The 26599-nt window shown below is 42.4% G+C and overlaps 1 protein-coding gene across 2 annotated transcripts in view; it reads left to right on the top strand.

The window, feature by feature from the left end:
* ZNF385A (zinc finger protein 385A) overlaps positions 1–26599 on the top strand; it is a 354552-nt gene that overhangs the window by 142182 nt on the left and 185771 nt on the right. The window contains exon 2 of one of the 2 annotated variants that reach the window (XM_066584303.1): positions 7597–7752. In XM_066584303.1, coding sequence (XP_066440400.1) covers positions 7743–7752 — 10 coding nt within the window. In that variant the 5' untranslated portion in view covers positions 7597–7742. Of the gene's footprint in view, positions 1–7078; positions 7753–26599 lie in introns of those variants that run through there. The other variant, XM_066584302.1, reaches the window with a different exon arrangement.

Genomic DNA, 26599 nt, shown 5'->3' with positions numbered 1-26599 from the left:
AGTTACAGGGTAAAATGTCCCCCTGGGAGAGCTGATCAGGGTCTGCTAGGACCGTGCAGCTCTGCTGTGCCAGTGGGCTCCCGGCGGTCATGTGATCGCCGGGTCGCGTAGTGGAAGAAACACCTCCACTTTCACTTCTTAGTACATAGCGCTCATTGAGCACTATGTACCCGGGAAAGGAGAAGGGGGAAGCAGTTAACACCTTAGTGACAGCCCCATTTTTATGTCCTAGCTAAGTGGGGTTTAATCCTCAGGGACGTAAAAACATCCTTCCCCTGACGATTAAAGCCACGTGGGCTAGGACATGACAGCTCCATGCTGTCGGCTCCCGGAGGTAGCTGACATCCTGGAGCTGTCATGGGGGGCCGCAGGAAGCCCCCACTTCCTGGTAATGTGATTAGCGCCAATCGCATTAAAGTAAATAAAAAGTGAAAAAAAGTTAGAGTTTCAGCTAAGGCGCAAACAGGCTTCATCACTAAGGGGTTAAATACAGCTTCTCCCTTCTCCTCCGGGTTTTCAGCTGTGACTAACAGCTGACAACCCGACCTGCTCCTACTTGATTGCAGGAGCAGAGGCTTTAATCCCGTACATCTGCTATTAGCTTAAAGGCCTGGACCAAGCGCCGTAAATTTACCGCAATTGGTCCTTAAAGGGTTAAAGGGATTGTTCTATTTGTAGCTGTTTAACTGCAGGAAGCAAACAATTATGTACATTGCGAAGTGGCCTGGATTGCTACTACAGGCTGAGTCCTATTGAAGTGAAAGAGACTCAGCCTGCAGTACCAACCCAGGCCACTGCACAATGTACAGAGCTGCCTGCATCCTGCAGCAAAACAGCTATTACCAGGACAACCCATTTAACTGAAATTCCAATAAAAATAAGGTTTGTACTTTCGATTACATTTGTAATCTTAATATTTATTCTGGCTCAAAGAGACAATGCAGACATCTTTAAAAGCTACTAATTGATTTACTCATCTGTTCAGTAATGGAGGCTACAAAGGTTGAAATAGCAACTTGGGCTCTATGCCTGGAGGGGCACAAGCTTCCCATTTGCTTAAGACAACAGAATATTGTATGTGAGAACATGAAGATGATTGTTACCACATTTTTGGGTATAAGACGTACTCTAATATTAAACAAAAAAAAAGTAGGTAAAAACTATTTTAGACTAAATAAAACTTTCTTGGTGGTCTGAGGAAGAGGAGGGATCAATGTCACTAACTTTGTGGGTCTAGTTTAGCACCTCCTTGCTTGGTATTATAGGATAGGTGCAGGGGGTATCAGACAAACGGTCCACTCCTGTCAGAGTATGTGCGTCCCTAGTGGACTTTTTGATATCTGCACATGACTTCCTGTTGGATTTTGCTGCTGATTCTCACTGCAGTCTTCACTCTTTGTGTTGCAATGAATTAAATCAGCTGGGAAAATTCATCACTTCTCTGCAACAGATAAAAGCATGCTGCGTATTTGAAAATCTGCAGCATGACTATTTTTCATTGCAGATTTCTTCTATTGTCAGTTACGTTGTACTGCAGATTTTTGCAGAATTTTGGTGCACATTCAGCAAAGTTCTGCAACAATTCCGCCATGTTTGAATTCACCCTAAAACGTGGTGTTTCTTCATGTATTGTATATGCGCACAACCTTGCTGCAGGCATCTCTTTTTACTTTAATAAAGGGTAGAAATGAGTGTAGCAGTGAGTGTAAAAACCTTAAGGCCTATTAGAGACAACGATTATCGCTCAAAAATCACTCAAAAGCATCTTTTGAGGATAATCATTGTGTCTAAATGTGCCCATCTTTCACTGTTCAGCTGAACAATGGTTTTCAGTTCTGCTTCAGTTCTGATAAGCAGGACCAAACGCTGTTCTCTGCCTGTGGAGAGCTGATTACAGCTGATAACATTGCTACAGCTGTTCTCAGTTCTTAGCCCCGCTAGCAGAACAGCTAATAAGCAGGACCGCACACTGTGCTCTGCCTGTGGAGAGATGATTACAGCTGAAAACATTGTTACAGCTGTTCTTAGTTCTCAGTCCCTCCAGCAGAACAGCTAATAAGCAGGACCGCAGGCTGTGTCTGCTGTCCGTGTTGCTAAATTCTCCACGGGGAGCTTGTGGCTGAACAATGGAGTTAATCACAGTCCTCAGACCTCCTGCTGAGTTCTGCAACAGCTCCCAGAAGCTCATTTGCATGCAAATCAAGCTAATAAAGTACTAATAGCAATTAGTGCCTATTAGTACTTTATGCAAAACGATCGCTGATCTTTCAATCTTTTTAAAGATATCTGTGTGTGTAAATGAGCCCTCAGTTTCTTGCTGTGCGCTTATGTTGACCAGGTCTGTCTCCTCCCCTGCATGTGACTGCTTACATGATTGTGACATCAGACAGATCCTTCCAACTAGAACCCTTCATCTCCATTACTGTGGTTTACTGCATTCAGTTCTATAGGCAAGCAGTCAATTTTTAGCAAGACTTTTCTTGCTAAAAAGTGCATCTTATGGTCCGGCACATATCAGAGGATGCTGATGCATTATTACATATCTAGTTTATTAGATGATTATTGTATATTAAATGTGTAATGATGAAATTAATCTTGACCAGTGGTGGAGAATTGGTGGCCGAGATCAGAGGTGTAACTTGAAGCTCCTGGGCCCCAATTCAAAATCTGTAACAGGGCCCCCAACTATAATACTTTATTCATAGTACTGTGCACCCTATATAGAGAAGAGAGGCCTTATGGGCCCCATAAGGCTCCTGGGCCCGGGTGCAACTGCATCCCCTGCATCCCAATAGTTATGCCAGTGGCCGAGATATTCCAGTGTAAGATGAAAGAATGTGTGGAATACATTGCATGCACTAGCAGTGATCGCTTTTGTGGTTCCTGCCCCTTTCTCAGACTTATGATGAGCCTTAGGAAGGGGGAGGAACCCCGAAAGCGCTCACTGCTAGGGCATTGATGTACTCCACACATTCCTTTAGCTTCCATTGGAATATCTGAGCCCTTGGACGTTTCTCCTGTGCACATGGGTGATTATTTCATTGGTTTCTCTGGAATTTGGACTGAAAAATATCTAAGATTACACAGTGATTTAAGCCTGGTGTCTTTGTGATTGCATTTACATAGAATTAACCAAGATAGAACTCGGTATTGACACTGCTGGGCTCAGTCTACCTTCAGCTGCTATAATATTTTTGGTGAATTGGCCCCATGGCCCCTTGGTCAGCAGTCTAATCTGTACTGCACATAGCTCTCTGCATTTACTCTTAGATGTAACACATGCAAATAAACAGATTTATGGCATCTCAATTTGTTTGATCGCAAACCGGACCAGTTCCGAGAATAGGGTACCCAATGTTTCTAATTCTCAGTGCACATGCTCTACCACTCCTGCTGCAAACATGGGGGTCATAAAGTGTTAAAGGGGTTATCTCAACAAATATATTTATCCCTTATCCACAGGATAGGTAATAGATGTATGATAACTGGGGGTCTGAGTTCTGAGATCCCAAGGGATCGCAAAAATGGAGCACCTTGAGTGACCACCACTCCATTCACTTCTAAGAGACTGAGAGGGATAGCCAAGTGCATTGCTTGACTATGTCCATAAACAGCGAATTGAGTCATACATGGGGTTCCCAGCATTCAGATCCCCAGTGATCATGCATTAGCACAAACCAAGAATAGGTAATACATTTTTTGGGTGGAATGTTTTTGTTGTTGTTAGCTGTTTAGTCGTTCACAACCCCCGGCGGCCATAAAGGCGAGTTCCCTCCAAGTTTTCAATTTTTTACTGCTTCTTTCAGTTGTGTGATATCCATGCCAGTATCAGCTCTGACAGTATCAGCCATCGCGTCCTTTGGCGGTCGGGTCTTCTTTTGCCACTGATCTGTCCAAGCATTATCGATTTTTCTAGCGACTCTGCTCGCATTATATGGCCAAAATACGTGAGTCTGAGTCTGGTCATCTCACCCTCCTGTGATATATCAGGTCTTATACGATTCAGGACTCCCCCCACCCCCCTTTAAATGTAATCCCTCAATGTAGTTGGGTTGCATCTGAGACACCCATAATATGAAAGGTTGACCACAACCACTTTAAATGAAGGTATAACAGTATATAAATACTAGACCCTATACAAATACTACCATAGAGGCCAAAACAGCATGAAGTCATTACGTTAAGTAACATGGAAAGTCATTAGAAACTTGGTCTTGGCCCCAAGTGTCTCATTTAAATCAGAAGAACAATCAGGTTCATTAAAATAATTTAGCATTTGCAAGACTCTAAATATTATGTAATGGTGAATGATGGACTTGTGATGAAAGGCCAAATTGCAAAAAAAATGCTAATTAGAAAATGAGTTTCACAACGAAGTATAGAAAGAGACACGGAGGGGGTGAGATCACATCTTCTGATGTAATTCCAAAATAAAAGGGGACAAGGAATACCGAACAGCGCCCCCTCTGTGATCTGACGTTGATGATAGTGCATATGACAGAGAGGCTTCAACGCTCTTTAGTACCTCGCCGCTTAGTATTCTAGGCACTTGTCACTGACTCATTTGGGGGAGGGGAAATGGTGCACCGACTGAATGGGAGGTTGGAGCAAGACTGCTATACGCACAGAGAAAAGACAGGAGAGGGGGGATACTTATATGAATGGCAAGCCCTACTATAGCAGAGGATGGGGAAGACAGCTGTGTATAGACCGTGAGCACAAGGTTTGCCCATCTCATAGATATTTACCGATGTGTCATGCAGGAGTACATGGGAGAGAAGACAAGCCGAGGAAAAGCTGAATGGATGAAGTCAGGCGGAATCCGAAACAGGGAATTTAATAGTATGTGGGTGTATATGGAAGCTACACGAGCATTACTGAGCAAACACGCAGGGGTTTATTAGTTAAAAACAATAGGGTACGACAGATTGCTGGGCTACGGAGATAAGGGCAGCCATGGGAGAAAACATGCCCCAGTTATTACAGCAGCCTGTAGTATAGGGAGACATGGTCATGACTGCAGGAAATGAGGGGTTAATGTGGCTATAGCTGCGACTAATCATCTGCAATTCAGTCCTTGGATCAACGGCAGCAAGCTGACATTTTCGAACACATAGAAATTTGCCCCCCACCCCCCACCCCCCAATGAACACAAATGTGTTCTTTACAACTAATTCTTCACGCAGAAGTTTCCTGCAGGGGTCAATATAAAAATGCAATTGGTGGGAATTTTGCTATAATTGCAAATATGTTCTGTAGTAACATCCATGATGATCATCTTTGCATATATGAACACTCAGATGAATAAATATTAATTTTTTCTCATTTATATAGCCCTGTGCACTGACTGTATGTTGGTCCCTGTTCCTTACTGGAGCTCCAATTGTATGTTGTGGGTAACATTAACTGAACTAATGGTGCCCCTGCCAGTCATAACCTAAAGGGGATTCTGCAGGACCTTTACTATTAATGACCTAGGTCATCAATAGATAATTAGTGGGGGTTTGCTGCTCAGGATCCCCACTTATTAGGTGACTGTTGGGTCAATGCTGCCAGCGCTGGAAGCAGATAGCACTGGCCGTATTGCAGCGGCCCCATTCGGTACTGAAGGCAGAGCTCTAATCTAAATCAATAGGAGCTGTGCTTGCTGTACCAAACTTGGTGCTATCTGTACCTGCACTGGCTACACTGGCAGCGGGTCCAGGCAAAAGCTGATTGGCAGGGGTCCTGAGTGCGGGCACATGGTGATCAACTATTGATGAGCTGTCCTAAGGGTAGGTCATCAATAGTAAAAGTTGTGGACAACTCCTTTAATATACAGTATGCAATAAAAACAAAAACCTTTCTCGTTTAAACTATTTACTGGAAATTGTGAATAGACTTATTTTCTTCAAGCGTGTTTGGTACTTTTTAATATTCAGATAACTTTTAGGGTTACCGTCCACGGGGATATGTAACAGCATTACCCGCTGCGATAATCCGGCCGTGGGTAATGCAGTGAACGCTTTTCATAGACTAACTATGGAAAGCGCAGCCCAACATCCACGAGCGGAGAATCATAGCAATTCTCCACTCACAGGATTCAAATCGCAACATGCTGCGATTTGCCGTGATTCTCCTCTTTATCTATCTATCTCATATCTATCTATCTATCTATCTATCTATCTATCTATCTATCTATCTATCTATCTATCTATCTATCTATCTATCTATCTAACTATCTAACTATCTATCTATCTATCCAAAGGCATAACTTGAAGCTCCTGGGCCCCAATGCAAAACCTGTAACAGGGCCCCCGACTATAATGCTTTATTCATAGTACTGGGCTCCCTTTATGGTAAAGAGAGGCGTTATGAGCCCCTCTAAGGCTCCTGGTCCCAGGTGCCACTGCATCCCCTGCATCCCCTATAGTTACGGCCTTGTTATCTATCTATCTATCTATCTATCTATCTATCTATCTATCTATCTATCTATCTATCTATCTATCACACAAAGCACAATTTAGAACGTATGAACGTATCTCCCGTGCAGAAACACTTATGTGTCGACAATCCCCATACATTATCTAGACATGTATGCGTGCATAATACACGCCAAGATTATGCATGCTGCGTTCTTTTTTGCGCACGCATTTCACGCGCTGTATGTAAGAGGTAAAACTGAAAGTCAATGTAAGATTGGTCCCATGTAACACACGCGCAAAACGTGGTAAAATCCTCATGTGAGAGAGCCCTTATTCCGTTTATAAATTGACCTAGTTATTCTGTATCTACGCAGTAGTAAACAAACAAGATTGACAGATTAGAAACATGTGAACAGAATGTGACTGCAAAGTTATCAAAGTTGCTAACATTTATGCAAATCCAGTTAACTCCTTGACTGCTACAATGTAAAACATGCCAATATGTATCCCAACTTCACCTTCCAAATTCCTCTACTACATACTTAAATATTCAAAGAGAGAAGTAAAAAAAGGGTTAAATCCATAGCTTCTACTCTCCCCACCCTCATTTCCCTTTGGCAAAACTCCTCCGCCAATACGAAGCAAGTCCAGGTGAGACAGAGCCCAACCCCTCACCTGGCACAGCGCAGAACAGAGCTGTGGGATACCAGAGGTTCTACAGGGAGTGCATCTCCTCCACTACTTTCCCTTGTCTATTTTGGGAGTTTTCTCGTGCGCCTGAAGAAAGCCAGAGGTGGTGGGGTGAACCCTAGTTGGAACTTGGCCAGCAACAATCCCCCATGTGCAGGAAGTGGATGAGGAGTTGCCTTCTGCAAGTGTCCAAAACTCTGTAATCTGCTTTAATTCTGCAGCTGCCTTCTTAGTCCAGCAGCTCAGTAACAGTTTACAAATAGGCAAAGCACAGGAGTTTCTGGAATTTCGAACACACTCCAAGATTATTCCATTCAGACCGCTGGACCTTAGCCTGGCCTGTCAGATGTGCTTTTAGGGCATCATCCTTCCCATCTTGACACTCAATAGAAATCCGCAAGCTTATTCTGCTCCCCCCCCCCCCCCCCCCCATCCTAGTTCCTCTTGTCGCACAATCTGTCAGAGCCCTAACATTTCCTCTCCCTTTTCTGTGCTGGTAAAGGGCTTTTCCAATTGCCGTCTAAAGAAGAGAGCGGACAGAGTGCTTCACAAGCGACTGAAAGAAAAGGGGCTGAGAAGCGAGCAGCCCCTCCTCGCAAGATCTAAGGAAAAGCGTCCTGTATTTGCCAGACCCTGCAGGCTGAAGTCATGATTTTGGGTGAGTGAACATTTTCCACCTATTTTATTATTCTTATTATTCATTTTTTTTATGCCCAAGCTGTTGCAGTTGTGAGCTGTAATGGAATCTATTGATTGTATTGCCTCTGCATCACTTTCCTAAGCTGTTATGTCCTGCTATGTTATTTTTATCTCCCCATTCACAGATTTCTCCGTATTCCCTTTGATGCTGCCTCTTTTGTAGATATTCAATGTCTTTGAATCATTCTTCTCCATCAATGACTTCTACTTGTCCCCTGTTCATCTTTAATTGCCCCTTTCCAGCTCTGTGTCTATGTTTGCGGAGGAGGTAGATGGACCTACTGCTTTTCCCCGACCGAATGTCCTAGAGCTTGCGGAATAACTTCTTTGGTCTTTGCAATTAAAAATAATGACCAATAACTCCTGATACAAATAGCAGCGCAGTCCAAACACCCCAACGATGCAAAGACACATGGGACCAGAATCCATGGACCCAATAGACAAGTGAATGCGACAGCATCAAGGGTGCAGTAAAAAGAGCAACTTTATTCTTCCATAAACAGCAGCAAAAATAATCACCATTAACTCCTGATGGTCTTTCTACATCTTTACTTCACCCTTTAGAATTTAAGGATGGGATGACTACCTACAGCCTTTCCTATAGGTCTTTGAAACCAGTTTTGAGAGGCTTCTAAAGAACAAGTAGTAGTCCTTCCTTTCAACGTTCTGTCCTTCTCCTTATCTTGATGATGGGGTTGATGGACCACTTCTTCTCCTCACCTCTTCATCTCTTAGAGCTCGTAGAAAAACTTGTTGCCTTAGAAGCTAGTATTGACTGGTTTCCAAGTAATTACAGCTAATGACTAATGATTATACCCTCCTGTTCTCGCTCAACTTCATGCCCCCCTTGATCTAAATGTAAGGATGAGGCAGGTGGATCGCAGCTACATCAATGCCTCTCCTGGTGCTAGTAGAGTATATATGTCTTTGCACTGCAAGTATAGCAACCCCAATATTGTTTTGTAAAGTTTGTTCCCCCACTTAGAATTGGATGTTTCGATGTTTCATTGGTCTTGTAATGACTTGCCTGCATGGTAACAGTATACACATCCTTCGCTTGTAACTGAGGTACTGAAATCATGTAAAATCATTGTTACGAGGGAAACTGCCTGTGTGGCAAGGGCCTGTCGAAGCAAGATCTGTGTTTATTCTAATGTGAAATAATAGTCCTTGCCGATTTCTGTCTAATAATCTGTGTTTTGGCACAGTTGTGTAGAGTATGTTGTGTCTTACAAGCTGCCATATGTTGCTTATTGGCTGGACGGATTGATGTATAGTGAGAGCTACTGAAATATCATTGCGCTTTCTATGTAGGAAGGCTGTATACATTATCCATAGTGGGAGTAAGTGGCAATATATAGGATATTAGCAGAAGGATAAGCTATGGAAGACTGGAACGTAGCCACACGATGCAAGCTGGATGTTAGAGAAGACTCCAGGAAAGAGTAGAAATGTTGTTTTTCTAAATGTGGAATTCCAAACTTTTCCTCTCCAACCTCCCACCCATCCAACGAACTCAAAATCTGTTGGGTTAGAAAATTTGATAGTGGCCCAGTGGGCTCTGTAGTGATTTGGCTATCTGAAGATTGTGATGTATATCGGTCGCTGGGGAGTTGAAACATTCATTCGAATGGACACAGCTGCACGTGTCCCTCCTCACCTTGGCTCACCACCAACATTTTCAGCAGCTGCGCCTCTGTATCCCGCCTTGTAATTAAAAAGAGACAAGGAGTCACTGTACCTGTTCTAGTCAGGACCTGAACAATGACAAAACGCCGTTTCTTAAGCTTGCCTACAGTACTAAACTTTTTTTTTTCCCCGTTGCATTAATGATGCTTAAATACTGCGAGAAGATCAGACATTGAGAGCAATCTTGCCATAAAACCACAAATCCTGTAAAGTCCACAGAGCAGCACTGCCGTTTATGAATGTTGTATACCTAAGAAAGTAACAGGACAAATACGAATTTTCCCAGGTCTACCTGTGAAAAAAAATTATTTCCAGGGCGTTATACATATGGAAAAGGGTGGAAAGAGGATCTATCACCACAAAAATACATATTTTTTAAAGTTTTTTTTACTGCATAGCACTATATAGATCATCCAACTCTCCATAACTTTCCGCCATATTGAGCAGCTCCCAACAATCCACCATGGCAGAATTTACTGGCATAATGCAAGGATCTATAGAATTATTGGGCAGCTCTACCACAATCCACAAAACAGCACTTACTAGATACCGAGTGCACCGTATGGTATAGTATCCATACATCCAGAAAAAAGAATGCCTTGAGAGCTGGTTCTTCTCTACAATGCAAGTACCTGACAAAAAGAATGCTATTTACTGCATTACTAAAACAGTTGCATTCATTTGTACTGATTAATAAGTACTTTATTAATGCAGTAAATAGCATCCTTGTAGTCAGAGCTGCAAGATTTTGCAATGACTAACGAGATACCACATTCTGACATTTTGCCACGGAACGTGGATAGGTGTTGGGTAAGCCGGGATTGCACAACCTGCAAGTTTTGGACCTGACTCCTCCTCTCTATAACGGTATGCAGTTTTTTTAATGAGTCATATTTAGAAAAAATATTTAGGGGCCATTGATTTTTTTTGGAAAAAAACTGTCCTTTTGTGGTAATAGGTCCTCTTGAAGCAAATAACAAAAGACAAAAACTTGCATAATAAGCATGAACTAAATGAGTAACAGACTGGTACAGAGCAAGAGAGGACTCTGCTCTGCTTACAATCTACAAGGGAAAGGCGAAGGAGACAGTAGGCGAGCTACAACTATGGTATAACGTCTTCAAAAAGACAACCACGTTGAGAAGACCACACTTTATCTAGGCTAGATCTTCTGCAACGGATTTTCAGCTCCATCGTATTCTATCGAGAGTCTACTCTTCCAGAAGACTATTTTTCTACATCATCATTCACTTGTGTGGCCATCACAAAGAGGTGGATGATTCCAAACATTGTCAATGATACCACTGAGTTCCCCATGATATATGTTAAGTTTGTGTTCTTCAAGAAGCCAGTGATAGAATAATGGATGCTTATTGAGATGCTAAACCTGTTGGCATTGCTTCCATACTTTATTCTGCAAATGGCAAGGATTGAAAGCTCGGTGGGAATAACTTCAATTAACTTTGTATTGATCATTTCTCATGGGCTCTTTTGGAAACCATTGTTCATTAGAAACAATGGAAATAAGGAATGAGGAGCAAAAGGACAGCACAAACATACCAATTGTGCGAAGTAAGCGGATGCTAGGGCATAAAAACTTCACATATACTGTAGATTATACTAAGCGACATAATCACTAGCAAATTTTACCAAAATCTCGTAAAGGGCCGTAAAACATTAAGTGGAACACTATAAAATACAAAGATTAGAAAAACCGGTGCATCATTCTACCAAGTAGTAATATAGTCCCGGAACTCCGGTGTCCCTATATTTATAGTAATGTATAATGGCCTCTGGTATATGTACTGTACCCAAGTAATGCCTCTGACTTAGATAACCGCTCCGATTTTAATACAACGTGGTATCTGTGTAATTACTTTCTCGTGAAAGCTGATTTGTAATGGATTTCTGAGCATGTTTCTAATCTTACATCTGATTTGTCAACCTTGGCAAAGAACATTCCTCCATCATCTCCCCGTTAATCTTCCCCAGCGGAAAAGAAATTATAGATGCATAACTAAGAGTCAGAAATTGTTTACATCAAATTAGTGTACATTTTATGGATTCTATATTAGCCAGCAGCAAATTATCATTATGATTAAGACTTATGACAAATGATGTTAGTGATACCATAGCTAGGGTATTTTTTTTTAACTTTTATTACATTATAGTCCCCTAATCAGAACCTATTAATCTGGAATTCTGGGTAATTTTACATCCAACTAAAATAGCCTTTGTTCTAGAGTAGAAGAAAAATGTCTAGTAATTATTATAAATAGTTGTTATTTTTAGGGGGGGTTGAAGGAAAAGAAAAACGATTGACCATCTCAGAAGATCAGGATAAAGGAAGAAAGAAATGTTCCAGCTACAACCAAAAACCTTGATATAGTCACCCTTTAATCATGAACATCAACATCTGTATAGTCTTCTATGTTAATCCTCTGCAGCAATAACACAGGCTTATACCAGTCTATGAAATGGTCAAGATGATGTTTAGCATGCAAGATAGTCTCCGGTTGTACTAGAACATCTGTTGGCCTCTGCCTGGAACTTTGGGCATATGGGCTGTCATTCCTCATTCCTACTCAAGATCCATAGCATTTAATGAGGTGATAATGAGTTTGTATGTACCAAGAGACGGATGTGTTTAGTAACACACTCTCGAAGGGCTATGATGTATGTAAATGTGTTGTATTAGATCTGAATGTTGGAAGCATTGGTCTGCCGGCAACTTTTCTCTTCGGAGTTTATGTTTTCAAAGGACAGAATCTGAATGGTACCAAGGACAGTGTTATTCATAGCTGATATAACAAATGCTGCGACCTTTCCTTTTCGAATGATCGGGGCATCCAATGTATTTATTCACTAGTTGTAATCAAATCAACCAGAACATTCAATAGTCTAGGTGAACAAAAACTATTGTTATGTACACAAGGTCAATTGACTCCAGCTAGTATTTGTATTGTTGTCTGGTGGCCAAGGAAACATGGTTGATCATTGAATGGCATGAAAGACAAACTGTATCCTGATGTACAGTATGAAAAGAAAAACATTATTACGTAACGAAGAGACCAGTCGGAAGGACTGAATGCATTCAATAAATTCTTCACAGGTAACCATTTAGCCACTGGCGTAAGTATAGGGGATGCATTTGCATCCGGACTCAGGAGCCTTAGGTGCCCATAAGGCCTCTCTTCTCCATATAGGGAGCCCAGTACTATGAATAAAGCATTATAGTTGGGGGCCCTGTTACAGGTTTTGCATTGGGGCCCAGAAGCTTCAAGTTATGCCTCTGCCTTTAGCATTGCCATTTGTGGGCCTTTCGCTAGTGGGTACCATTAACCCTTTCCAATCCAATTTGTTTCCTGGTTTTCCTAGGGGGCTTACTCTTTTTCGGCTGTTATACAAGGGTGCTATCTGCTAGCTAAAGCCAGTACTGCATGAGGTGACATGTTGGATAGGCTCTGACAGCAGAAAGGCTGGCAATATACAGTAAGAGAACCCCGACGGATGTCTCCCAACATCGGAGCTGTACAGCCTTAAATCATAATGTCTTTAGACGTCAGACTGTGGATTGGAAAGGGTAATTAGAATAGACAAAATGCAGACTAATAAGAAAACTTTGTTAGCCACTGTAAGGGGCTGCCCTAAAGAGTTAAAAAGGTTGCTATGGCAGTGAACAGGAACGCACCACAAATTGTGCCAAAATGCTGAGCGTGCCAGAAATTGCACTAGAGCACTATGGAGCATGCCTGAAGGACTGTTCTCTGATAGGATGATAGCTCTTGGTTTAAAGGGTAATTTTCGGCTGTGCCATCAGGAGAGCATAGGGACTGAGTAGCCAAGCGGAGGTTTTTGCCAGACAGCTTTGGGAAGCATGCCAGTTTGCAGAGCTGGAGAGCAAGGATCTGCAGGAGGCATAAGTATTGCAGAGCCAGACTGCACTGCTGGATTCACTGTTTGAGAGACTACTGGTATTCAAAGCAGCATACTGCAGAGAGGACAGGGAGAGCATGGGGGTGTGTTGCAGAACAACGAGACTTGAACCAGGAGAGGACATCTAGGAATTTATTAGCATTGGGTCGTAAGTAAGGCCGGCCCTAGTAAAAGCTGAAACGCGTGCATGCTTATAGTAGAGAAAGTGACTATAACAGACACTGAACTTAATAAAAGTTACGAACACTTAAACCCGGTTAAGAGACAGTGTCAAGTAAAAGTAACTTGGCTTAGAGACTGAGTTAGGATTTAATCACAAAGTAAAACGGTTGCTACGTTTTGAAAATGATAGGTGCTAAAGTTGTCAAAGAGAACTGTGTGGTACATTATGCATTTTTGTTACTAGCTTTCTTGATTATTGTTAATTTTTCATATTGTATCTAAAGTGTTGGCAGTTCTAGGAGTCAGTAAGCCGTAACTAGCAACAGGCGATTAAACAGAAACTGCTTAATCATTTATTTGCCATTACCACATTTTTCTCTGACCTTCTTTTGATTGTAAATACATATTGTGTATTTTTGTAACTCCTTCATGAATCTGCATCCCGATACCACCTCCAGCAACATCACTTCTACAGATAATGCATATTCAGTCTATTGGATTAGGACCATGCTTGCAAAAGCTAAGCTGACCAAACACGTTAGATAGGAGCCAGTAATAGACTACCACACTCCACAGCTCTACTTCCTTCCGGAATATTCTCAGTAAGCCTTACCAGCATGTTATGATGGCTTAACCAGGAAGGTGGGAACAGGACCCCTTTTTATAATACTTCCAGCACACATGAGACACTCATTGCTCCTGCATCCCAGTCTACTCACACCATCTCAATGTCCTGCCCTTCGGACCATGACAACTGGAATTAACTTTCCCACATTTTCCACAGGATGCTACCTGGCTGGATTGGATGCCCTTGTGCCTTACAGTATAAAATAGTGTTAATTTTAATGAGCAATCTTCATTACATTGAGGGGACAATACAAGGATCTCTCCAACGATCTGTTTATACCCAGGACTGCAACAGTAACAAGAGGACATCCTCTACATCTAGAAGAAAGCAGGTTTCATCATCAACATAGAAGGTGGTTCTTTACTGTAAGAGCAGTGAGACTGTGGAACTTGCTGCCTGAGGATGTGGTGATGGCAAAATCCATAGAGGAGTTTAAGAGGGGACTAGACATCTTTCTAGAGTGGAAGGATATTACAGGATATAAATTTTAGGTGACCAGCGGGTTGTTGATCTGGGTATACAGACAGGTAGGAACTATTAGAGGTTGATCCAGGGATTAGTCTGATTGCCATTAGGGAGTAGGGAAGGAATTTTTTCCCCAAAAGGGCTAATTGGCTCCTGCCTCTTGGGGTTTTTTGCCTTCCTCTGGATCAACTAGGAGGTTAAACAGGCTGAACTAGATGGGCACTGTCTTCATTCGGGCTTACATACTATGTTATGTTATGTGATTGTTAATAGCAAGAATGGCAACCCCATGAAGGAGTTCTTCCACTCCTTACATACTCATATCCCAACATGCCTTCTAAATTATCTATATATTTTCTGTATGTTGTATCCGACTTTCAAGTTTTAGAATCTTTTCTTCTTTTATCTGTAATCAGACGAAAAGTTATATGAAGCTATCACTGATGAGAACAGATTTCAGACTGCACACAATGGTTCTATAGAGAAAGTCTGGCAAGGGAGAGTCTATCAATGCCAGTGATAGAGAATAGGCCAGGCCTCACTCACAAGGGAGCAACAATACTTATGGCAGGTTTTCACACTAGCAATAAAAAGTAAGACTTATCCTGTCTGATCAGCCAAGTAAAGCAGTGCTCTCTGCAGAAGTCAAGTGCAGAGGGGAAAAATTCAACTTCAGCCGCACCTTGAGAGAAGATAACAAGGGCTTTCCCTTTATTTGTCAATTGAGTGTTTGCTTAATAGTCCATACAGTAAACTCCTGAGGCTGTAACCTTGGCTGATTCTAAGTTACGAAAGGAAATATTTCCCTTATGTTGTTGAAATAATATGTCATTGTATTGATGTTTAATAAAAAAGACATTACTTCTATTGTATATGCAATGACAAGTAGTTGTAGGATGTTGTGAACTTGGCAATTATAGCTATATTCAAAGTCTCTCATGGTGCCAACAGAGCATCTGTTCACATGGTATGACTTTATTAGATCATCCCATATTGCAATTAAATGCATCCTCAATCATTCACATTTTTTACCACTCACTCCATCATACCCCTTCTACCATACGAAAAACCACAGGACACCTTAATTGGCAAAAGGTAAATAATATCAATATTATATATAACATTTCTTTATATGTAGGGGCTTTTTATATAGTATTGTCTTATATACTTGGTGTTCCCTGAGTATCTCATGATGATTTGGCTCTTTCACTCTCTTTGTGAATTCTGGCATCATGTTGTACCAGGGTCTCTGCGGCCCTTGATGTAGTGGCTCTTTCCTGCAATACTTGAAGTAAGGCCTCACTTTATTCCATGTTTTTTTTTCACTGTCTCTTTCCCTCTTTTTTAAATTTGGGTCTCATGCTGTTCCAGGGTTTGTGTAGCCCTAGATGTAGTGGCTCTTTCTCACAGTAATTGAGGTCACTCACCTTTTGAATTTGTGCTGCTCTGAGGTCTCTGCAGCCCTTGATGTCCTAGCTCTTTTCTATCTAGCGATAAGCTGCCTCCAGAGGTGTCTGGCTGCAGCTTTCTCAACTGTCCTCATGTAAAACACATGAATATTTGGCCAATGGGGGTTCAAACTCCCCACCAGGTGAATGGAGTAGAGGTCATGCAGGTGTGCCACCACTTCATTCACTTCAATGACAGCCCCAGCTATTACTGAGTTCAAGTGCTTCAGCAATCCACACCTGCATGACTCTATTCAACCGGGGACCGACCATTCTAGGGATCAATAGGGATCCCGGCTGTTGGATCTTGTGGATAGGGGACAACTTTATAACTCGGCACAACACCTTTAATATCGTTCTTTGATATTGATGTCAACTATGCTCACCATGCAGTTGAATATTCTGAAATTGGCCCTCATTGGCTCTTGTCCGGAAAGGAGGGTTAATGTAAATTTCTATAATGTGACATGATCCTTTTAAGTTCTCGTAGGCTTGTTCCTATATGAAAGTGATTGCAGTTATATTCTTTCCTGCTCTATTGTGCCTTTCTGCCAAGAAGTAATCCATCAATAGAAATGTATTTAAGAGCACTGGGAATAAAGACAAAAAGAAGTCATCATAGATACGCATTTCCCAGGATGAAAATGTAGCTACTGCATACTTTATGATGAAATTGCAGTATATTAATAACATTTCAGCTTGCAACAATGAGTAGATGGATAATGCAGCAGCCATCTGTAGTGGAACTGACAGTGGGACTGAATGGGGATTTCAATACACTTGTAGTTCTATTGATTTATTGCTGCAATAATGCAATCAATGTAGTCTATCATTGCTGTTCCTGTCTGCCAAGCTATCATAATGTTTCTATGTCGTTTTATTTACACACTGTTTTTATAGATATAACATTAACAGCGGTTGAAGCAAACCGTTTTCACACATTTGGCCATCGGGAAATTTCTGGGATGCAAAGTATCACAGCAGAAAATAAAAATGACTGATAGCCAACCGTAAAGTCTAATGGTTAGGTTTTATGGCTGTTTATTCAGTATTATCATGTGATCATGGCTTTTCTCAAGTGTTTGTAGTCTTAAACTAGTTGTCCCATCTACCCCTGTCATTACACATTATTAGAGCACAGGTTTGAGGATAAAGTGTTTCTCATTGTGGAGACCACCAAGTTGGCATAGGGAGTCTTATAGGGCAGGCAATGCTCATTGGGAAAGCAGAGTATGCAAATAAGTTCTTATCCTGGAGGATGAAAGTTGACTGTCTAGTGCCACCTATTAGATAGCAACCCTTAAAGGATTGTACATTCACTTATAGGGTTGCTATCCAATAGTGGATAGTAGAAATCTAGCCTTCTTTCTCCAATGTAAGAGCTTTTTAAAATACTCTTAAAGGGAACCTATCATCATCTATAAGCACCATAAACTAAGTTATGGTACTTATAATTTAGGTGCTGTGGAGTTCAAAGAACCTTTTTTTTATACTCACCCGGTCCCTCGTTCCTGCAGCGTCCCCTGGCAAAGTCAGTGAACACATATCAAACTTCATTTATTTCGAAAGGCTAGAAAGATGAACGGGGATGCGTATGCATAGCGTTCTGAAAAGATTCAAGCTGGTGCGCGTGTGTTGACGTTTCAGGAACAGGGTACCAGGTGAGTATGAAAAGTGACTCCTCAAACTCCACATCACCTAAAGTATAAGCTCCATAACATAAGGGGTTTTACCAGAATTTCAAGTTCTGCTCTATCCACAGGATAGAAGACAACTTGCTGATTTGTGTTGGCCTCACTGCTGAGACCCCTGCTGATCTCGAGAACAGGGTTTTGGGACCCTGATCCTCATCACTGCCGGGTTTCTGTGTCCCCTACAGTGAGGAGGAGACTGACTAAAGCACTGGTTGCGCAAGCTTATTAGTGCTCCAGTCACTTTCAGTTGGGCTGCTGGGATATCCAAGAAGCACTTGCTTGGGTATTTCCATCACCCCTATTGAAATGAATGGGGTGCTGACCGTGCATGCTTGGTCAAAGCTCCCTTTATGCTGACGTCATTACAAGGAAAGAATAGACCCCACTGTGGCAGGAGAACAGGACATGGGAGACATGGGAGTCCTGCTCTCAAGATCGGCAGAGGTCTCAGCAGTGAGAACCCCACCGATCAGCAAGTCATCCCCTATCCCATAGATAGGCGATAACGCGAAATTCCGGATCAACCCCATTAAATTATAGTGCTTATAGCTGATGATAGATCCCCTTTAGTAGACCTTAAGAACGTCATAAAGGGGGTCCTACTGCTTTGCACTAAATTTGGCAAACATCTTTTACATATTTGTACAATTGGATGATAAATCAGTCATTTCATCTATTAACTTATTTTAAAAGTCAATCAGAGAGTTGAGAAACATCCAATTTTGCCATCATATGTTTGGGCAAATGATGAATAAGCGGATAATTACTGTAACTTGTTTCTGTCTTCGTTGCAGCATGTTTATTGGCGGAATCTTGTTGGCCTCCAATCAAGAATTTTCATGCCGCCATGTTTACCAATAGTAATTATCATCAGGATTGGGTACTTTTTAATAAATGCAGGCATGAAAACAATAAACTTGCACCTCCTTTTTTCCCACGGAGAGCCAAATGCCTATGTGCAATGTAATACTGTATATAAGCTTATTGCAGGTTGTGCTAGACGCTGTATAATTAGAGGGCTGTGTCTAACGATGTCCTGGATGTCACAATGCAGTATGTCAGTAGACCTTCCCTGTCCCACATACTTTTCTTCACCTCCTCCCTTGCTTATGCTTGCTGCTAATTAAAAGGAAGTCCGCGGACAGAAAGGCAACCTTTACATATATGATATATAGGCTGACGTTTTTGAAATGAGCAAATAATTGCTGTTTATATAACATCCCTATGAGGGAGTGTGTCGGAGAACCATTTATAGGGACTTGAGCCGTGCACTAGGCTGAGGTCATTTAGCTTTTGGTTGGAGGCAGTTTTCGCAGTGACAGATGTGTCCCTTGGGGATGTGTGCTGACCATGCGAATGTCTCTTCTTTGTGCTTATTGTGCTCAACGCTGTATTTCAAGCATTGGAACAGCATACAAGATCTCTCTGTTAAAGGGACCCTGCTGGTAGAAAAGGTCACCTTTGAATCTTCTCCAAACTATCAATCATAAGAATATTACACCCGGCAAGTTTAGCACATGTAGTTTTTGCCAAAAATTTGTCTTGGGAATGCTGGGTTGGTCAATGACCCCACAGAGGACCATGCTGCGGAATTTGAGGCTTTGCATATGCCAAAAACCCTACAATTTTAGCATATTCAAACTTCATAACTACAAATGAGTGAGCGTACTCGCTAAGGCAAACTACTCGAGCGAGTAGTGCCTTATGCGAGTACCTGCCCACTCGTCTCAAAAGATTTGGGTGCCGGCGGGCGGGGGAGAGCGGGGAGGAACGGGGGGGGGGGGGGGGGGGAAATATCTCTCTCACTCTCTCCCCCCCACTCCCCCCTGATCACTCCCGCAACTCACCGCTCTCCCCCCGCCGACACCCGAATCTTTAGAAACGAGCGGGCAGGTACTCGCATAAGGCAATACTCGCCTGAGTAGTATGCCTTAGCAATTACGCTCGCTCATCACTATGGATAACCATAAATCTTTTAACATGAGCCTGATTAGTGATATATGCTGGTCAAGTGCCTCATTGAGCTTGATAGGGCACCTAGGGACATGTGGGCACATAGAAGTGACATTAGTAAATGCCACCCGATGGCTCCCCCTTGGGCTTCATTGATGGCACTAGACGTAAGCAACATCACTATATGCCACATCGAAACCTTGAAAATACTTCTTTTTGTCCACGGCCCAATGCATGCTCCCAATTTCACTGCAGCATGCAGTTATGTCACCTAATTGTAGATTGACATGGGACAACTATCATCCAAACAGTCCTTTGATAAAGCGAATGTAAGCAACAGATGCACCATGCCAACACAGCTGCCAACTGGGTGACAAGCAAGAATTTGTTTGCCAGTTGTTTCGTTTCAGATCACCTAAAAATAGTCGCTGGTTGATCAATTGGTGTAAATAGGCAATGGTTTATCTTTGAACAACTAGTCATGACTTTGCACACTTGAAACACAACAAGTGAACAACAATTGATACGTGTGAAAGTGCACAAACAGTTGTTTGTATGGTTTAGTGACTGATGATAGTTGACCTGGGAAATGCCATCTTAGGGCTGGCATGGTCAATCAGGCCAAAAGGCAGATGTTGAGAGGAAGGGTTTACCAGCAAGACCCAGAGCACTTGTTGCCACACTTTAGACCTCCCTTGGGGTTCTAGCGACATATGTAATTTACATCCCATATTAAACTTCTTTTGCTCTTCAATCAATAAGCTACAAACTGCAAAAAGTTATGTGTCCACATGTCTCTAGGTGCCCTATCGAGCGCTCTGAGTCATTTGGTCCCAAAATTTCACCTGGCAGACTCCCTTTAAAGCACTAGACACTAACTCGTGTAATTATCATCAATTTATGTACATCACTGCTTGGAGACCACATTTCAACACAGAGTATATTACGATATATAAAGATGCTCAGTTACTTAAAGGCAATTTCCAACTTCACAACTAATTTCTATTATGTAATAGAAGGCATCGCTCCCAATGAAATCAATGGGAGTGATGCCTTTAATTATACATCAAGTTCCTTATTGAGGTCAGAGCTTAAAGTGCAATAAATATATCGTTCCCATTGAAACCAACAGAAGAAAAGCCTTCTATTATGCTTCCAGCTTCAACACTGATGTGGACATCTGGCTCAGCTGCACTGACAGTGGACTGGAGAATCCGATAATTGGTGTGAATCCTGAGCAGAGGACTCTACTTTTTCACTCTTCTCTAGGCCAATGTCCTTGTGTACTGAGCTGATCCTTGCAGAAAGCAGACAGCTTTGTTCTCACTACAGTGGCCAGGTTTGGTATTACACGCAAAGTTCCAATTCATTTCAATGACAATACCATGACTGGCCACTGCAGTGAGAATGGAGCTGACTGCTTCCTGCAGGAATTATCTCAGTACACAAGCACGCCCGGTCATCGGGGAGTCCTGGTGACAGAACTCCACCGATCTACTATGATGACCAATGCTAAGAATAGGCCATCAGTTGTTTACAACTGGACAAACCATTTAATATCAAATGCCCGGAAAACCGCTTTAATTGTAAAAAACCTCTTATTGTCTTGTGTCTACAGCTCATACATAGACTTATGTGCTTCCATAGCTACAGATTACACACATCCTGTAGTCCTTCTCACTTCCATCTGACCCCCTACTTCTTACTACCAGGTATTAGGTAGTAACTATGTAAGCGTACATTCATTAATATGTCTGGGACTGAATTAGCAGCATGTTCTACTCTCATATCAACAGAATATTGTGGATGGAGGCTGGAGCAGGACTCTGATATCCACATGACCGCGCCAGCAGCATTCACTAGTGCATTCTTCTCTCTGGATCTACCCTGCATTATTTGCCTTTTGTTTGGACATACAATTCGACAGGGATTAATTAAACCGAATGGAATGGATCTGGAACAGTTGGACAACATTTGCTGGGACTGTTGCGTGCCGCCAGATGTTTGTGTGTGCGGACCCTTAATGTAGTACTTTAGGAATACTGAATAATTATGGGAAAGCGCATAATATTGGAAGGGTTTTTATTACGCTTTGTATTATATTAAACCGAACACCACACATGATTTACATTGATTCCTATTTAATGAAACCTTCTCTAACAGTAGACAGTTCAGTGTAGCGCTCAGATATAGCAATAACTGGCTAACTTTAACCCTTTAGGAGAGTGACTCCTTACTCTGCCGTCCCTGACTGTGCCTCTTAATAAATTTGGCGCATCTTCGATTGTTCCGAAGACAGAAAATGAGATCTATACCTGCTATGGGCAGACAGATTTATGCTACTATTTCTGCCACTTTCTGTCTTTAGGGCCAAATCAGACGACTGGTATTACGGTGCATGAAAAGATAGGTCTTGCCCTATCTTTTGCCGATATACACTGGTAGCTCCTACACATTTCTATGGCAGCTGGAAAAAAAGGAGGAGGGAGTTACCCGGTGTACAACAATGGGAAAAGAAGACAGCTCGCCGTAATTAGGCATTAATTGTCAATCCGTGCATTTTGTTCCAATCGTGGTTTTTTACATACACGCAGCAGCACCCAGTGTGAATGGCTTTAAATGCGCCAATTGAGATTGGGAGTTGATGGTGGCAAAAATTCATTCATGCGTATATAAGGTGCATGTATGCTGCCAATGCACATACATTCGCCACTATGAATGAGGTAAATGATTTGCACACGTATCAGCTCATTTTACTGTATTTTTTCTGCATGCAGGGCATTTTCATTTGTGAACAGCAGATGAATATGCCCCAATTTAAAAGGTTATTTAGCCTAATAAGGTCCAAATGTGTTCTTTTGTAACACAGAATTGTGCAGCGTACTGCACATTTACACACGCAGTTGAGTGCACATTTGCACACCTCCCATAGTGTTTCATGGGGAATATAGAACAGGTCCTAAGAAAATTAGATTAAACCCATTGAAATCAACTTAACCACTGGCGTAACTATAGGGGATGCAAGTAATGTTGTTGCACCCAGGCCTAGGAGCATGGTACTGTTGTATCATGTCTCCACCACAAAAATGGGTGAAGACCTGGGATAGTGCTGTGGGAGGCATAGGGTATGCGCACAGCTGCTGATTGGCTGGGCTCCTGTCTAGGCTGTTTGCTCTGTTAGCTCCCCGATGCAGCAGGAAAGCGTGGACAGGGCACTGTGCAAGCAGCGGGTGGTCAGCACTGAGAGCAGTGGAGATGGCCAGCTGCCCAGCCAGTGGGAACAGGGCAAGAAACTGTGACCGCAGCAGCCCCAGAAAACTTTTTTTTTCCTGCGAGAAATCCCGGAGATGATGGCAGGGCAGCAGGGTGGACAGGGAATGCAGCCTTAGGATGGTTGGCACTGAGAGCAGTGGAGATGGGAGAGCTGCGGGGCTAGGGAACTGTAACAGCAGTGGCCCCCGAAGGGTCTGCAAGAAACCCGGAGATGGGAGGGCAGCGGGGACAGGGAACTGTGCCAGCAGCAGTGGGGTGGTCGGCACTCAGAGCAGCGGAGAGGGATGGCCAGCGGCGACAGGGTAGGAAACTGTGACAGCAGCAGCCACAGCAAAACAGGGTTTTCCTGTAAGAAACCCCGAGAGATGATGGCACGGCAGCGGGGTGGACAGAGAACATACCATCAGGGTGGTCGGCACTGAGAGCAGTGGAGATGGCAGGCAGAGGGGAGAACATAGAAGCAGAGACCCGAAGATGATAGCTGGCAGGGCAGCGGGGACAGCCAGCCAATCAGCAGCTGTGAGCGTCACCTGCATCTTAACAGAGCTCACACATCTCTCCACCCCTTGCTTCCGGTGGAGACAAGATACAACAGTACCCCGGAGCCTTAGTGGACCCATATAGAGCCTCTCTTCTCCATATAGGGAGCCCAGTACTATGAATAAAGCATTATAGTTGGGGGCCCTGTTACAGGTTTTGCATTGGGGCCCAAGAGCTTCAAGTTATGCCTCTGACTTAAACTGAACCATTATTTAAAGGGACAAAAACTATAACAGGGCTACCAGCGACAATGTGACATTTATAATACTGGTGTATTTTTATGTTTTGTCCCCCTCAGGGTGCAGCGCAGAAACTCTTATAACCCTGAACTCATAATACGGATAGCATAAATTGGAGTAATAACTACTTCTAAAATGTTGCAATATAAATTGGGGAATTTGCTGCTACCAGCAGGAGAATACATAACTTGCAATATAAACAAGTGTTCAAGGACCATTAGCAACTACTGATTGATTTTGTTTGCTACATCTAGCGCTAGATACATAATAAAAACCAATGTTGGCTATTCTGGGTTACTCCAGGGTCCCCTGAGCTTTCAGGAAAGATCTCTTCATCACTGTATTTGCAGTAATTAACACAAATGATGTTTCCGTGCACAGTCATGCTACTTTCTAGCTTACTTCCAGCAGTGTTTTGGGTTGATCATAATAAAATGCCTGATGTTGCAGACTCATCCCCTGCAGACAGAGACATATGGATGTCTCACTGGAACTAGTCTTGCCTGATTAAATTTCCCCCCAACTCTCGTTTAACATTTAATTAAAGAACACAAAGAACAGACTAGTTTCAGCATTGATAAAATGAAAAATAAAGCAGCTCAGGGAGGAATGAATGAGCCACTGAGTTTCTTTTTAAGGAACACTTAATAAAAAGTGTGATGAGAATTGCTAACCCTCCAAGATGACCATCAATATCTATGGTCTATATATGTCTCAGTACTTGGGAATGCAAAAAGGATACTAAAAAATCCCAGGCATGGATACATGGGATGTATACAGTAGGAAATGATAGCTGTAATACTCTTGGAGGATAGTTGTGCACAGTGGTTCCCATAGCATACCGCCTTTACTATATTGCTTAAAGTCTTTTCATGTATTTTTTTCAACTAGACATTACATTGTAGAGAATTGACTCTCTTGGGTCAGCCATTTCATCTGTAACCACGCATAAACTTATATGACTGCCCATCTTAAACTGAGCCAGTTGGCCAACCTTAGCTACGTGCGACCCACTTGGCCGTACAGGGTCGGAACCACCGTCTTATAAATGGTGCATGTAGGCTGGGATGATTGCTCTCCTGAGGTCCACCTTGCCAGATAATCTTCCACCTTCGTGCGAGAGCATCTTACTGAGCTACATGAATCATCCTTTTCTTGGCTCTGTCTCCTCCATTCTGATGTTCCGAGATGCCGCTGTCAGCCCATTGGCACTCCCCAACACAATTGCTTAGTTCTGCTACTGTTCTTATGTTATGAGCTTGGTTTCTGTATTATATCTATGTACTGAGGTTGGTTTGTGCGGTATTTATGTTATGAGCTTGGTTCTGGTACTGTATTTATGTTATGAGCTTGGTTGCTTGGTTTCGGTGATGTAGTTATGTTATGAGCGTGGCTGTGGTGCTGTATTTATGTTATGAGCTTGGTTCTGTAGCTGTAGCTATGTTATGAGCCTGGCTGTGGTGCTCTATTTATGTTATGAGCTTGGTTCTGGTGCTGCATTTATGATATGAGCGTGGCTGTGGTGCTGTATTTATGTTATGAGCGTGGCTGTGGTGATGTATTTATGTTATGAGCTTGGTTCTGTAGCTGTAGCTATGTTATGAGCCTGGCTGTGGTGCTCTATTTATGTTATGAGCTTGGTTCTAGTGCTGCATTTATGATATGAGCGTGGCTGTGGTGCTGTATTAATGTTATGAGCTTGGTTCTGGTGCTGCATTTATGATATGAGCGTGGCGCTGTATTAATGTTATAAGCTTGGTTTTGGAGCTGTAGCTATTTTATGAGCCTGGCTGTGGTGCTCTATTTATGTTATGAGCTTGGTTCTGCTGCTGTATTTATGATATGAGTGTGGCTGTGGTGCTCTATTTATGTTATGAGCTTGGTTTTGATGCTGTATTTATGGGCTTGACCCTGATACAGTATTTATTCACTAAGCTGGTCTGGCATGGGTATGCTGCTATCTTGCTTCTTTCGGCGCAAGCAGAATACATCCGATTGCCTATGAGAGAAATATATATTTTTTTATGATAGAGGAAGGGGTTAAGGGCCCAAAAAAACTTCCCACACAGGGTGCCATCTAACCAAACGCTAATACTGCTGGACCAGTCATGCAGTATTGTAGGTCATGTAGTCAAGTCTCCATGATGTTACGAACTGCACCAATTGTATTTCTGCTCATAGCTTATCATTCTTGAGTCCCTTAGAATCCAAGCCCTAGTCTAGCTAATTCAAGACTGGAGGCGGCCATAAGGGCCCACGATCTTGCTGCAAGGAATGTAACACATGGTATCCGGGATCGTCATTTGGATGGCATCTGAATGTAGACATGTTTTATCCATCAGTTGGAAAACAATTCGAGTTAGTTAAAAATACAAAACTAGTTGCCAGTAATTGTTTCGTAAAAGTGTCAGCATAAAATATTTACAGGTTTTAGATCTCTGAGGGCCTTGTAATGGAAGGGATGTGTTGTGTGTCGAGACAGGTTGCTTTATTTGTTCACATTAACCAAGCTACAACGAAAAAGAAAAGCAGAATAATCAGGTCAAAGTTTAGCCGGTTAGATGTTGTGTAAGGCTTTGTTTGCCTATAGATGTATGAAGGCGGCTGGTATAATTCTGCAGCCTGAGGACCCTTTAACCTGGGACCATACCTGCAGTTTGATGAAAGCCAATGAAAGAGATCGGCAAATGGCCTTTACACAGGTTGATGCCGGTTGTATGGAGGACAGATCAATAACCAGCCACATGAATATCCCTACGAACATTTGTGCCTGGTCATC

Source organism: Eleutherodactylus coqui, chromosome 1, assembly GCF_035609145.1.
Source record: "Eleutherodactylus coqui strain aEleCoq1 chromosome 1, aEleCoq1.hap1, whole genome shotgun sequence".
NCBI classification, from domain to species: Eukaryota; Metazoa; Chordata; class Amphibia; order Anura; family Eleutherodactylidae; genus Eleutherodactylus; species Eleutherodactylus coqui.
Note: the sequence above shows the minus strand (reverse complement) of the source record. Positions and strands in the feature narration are given on the sequence as shown.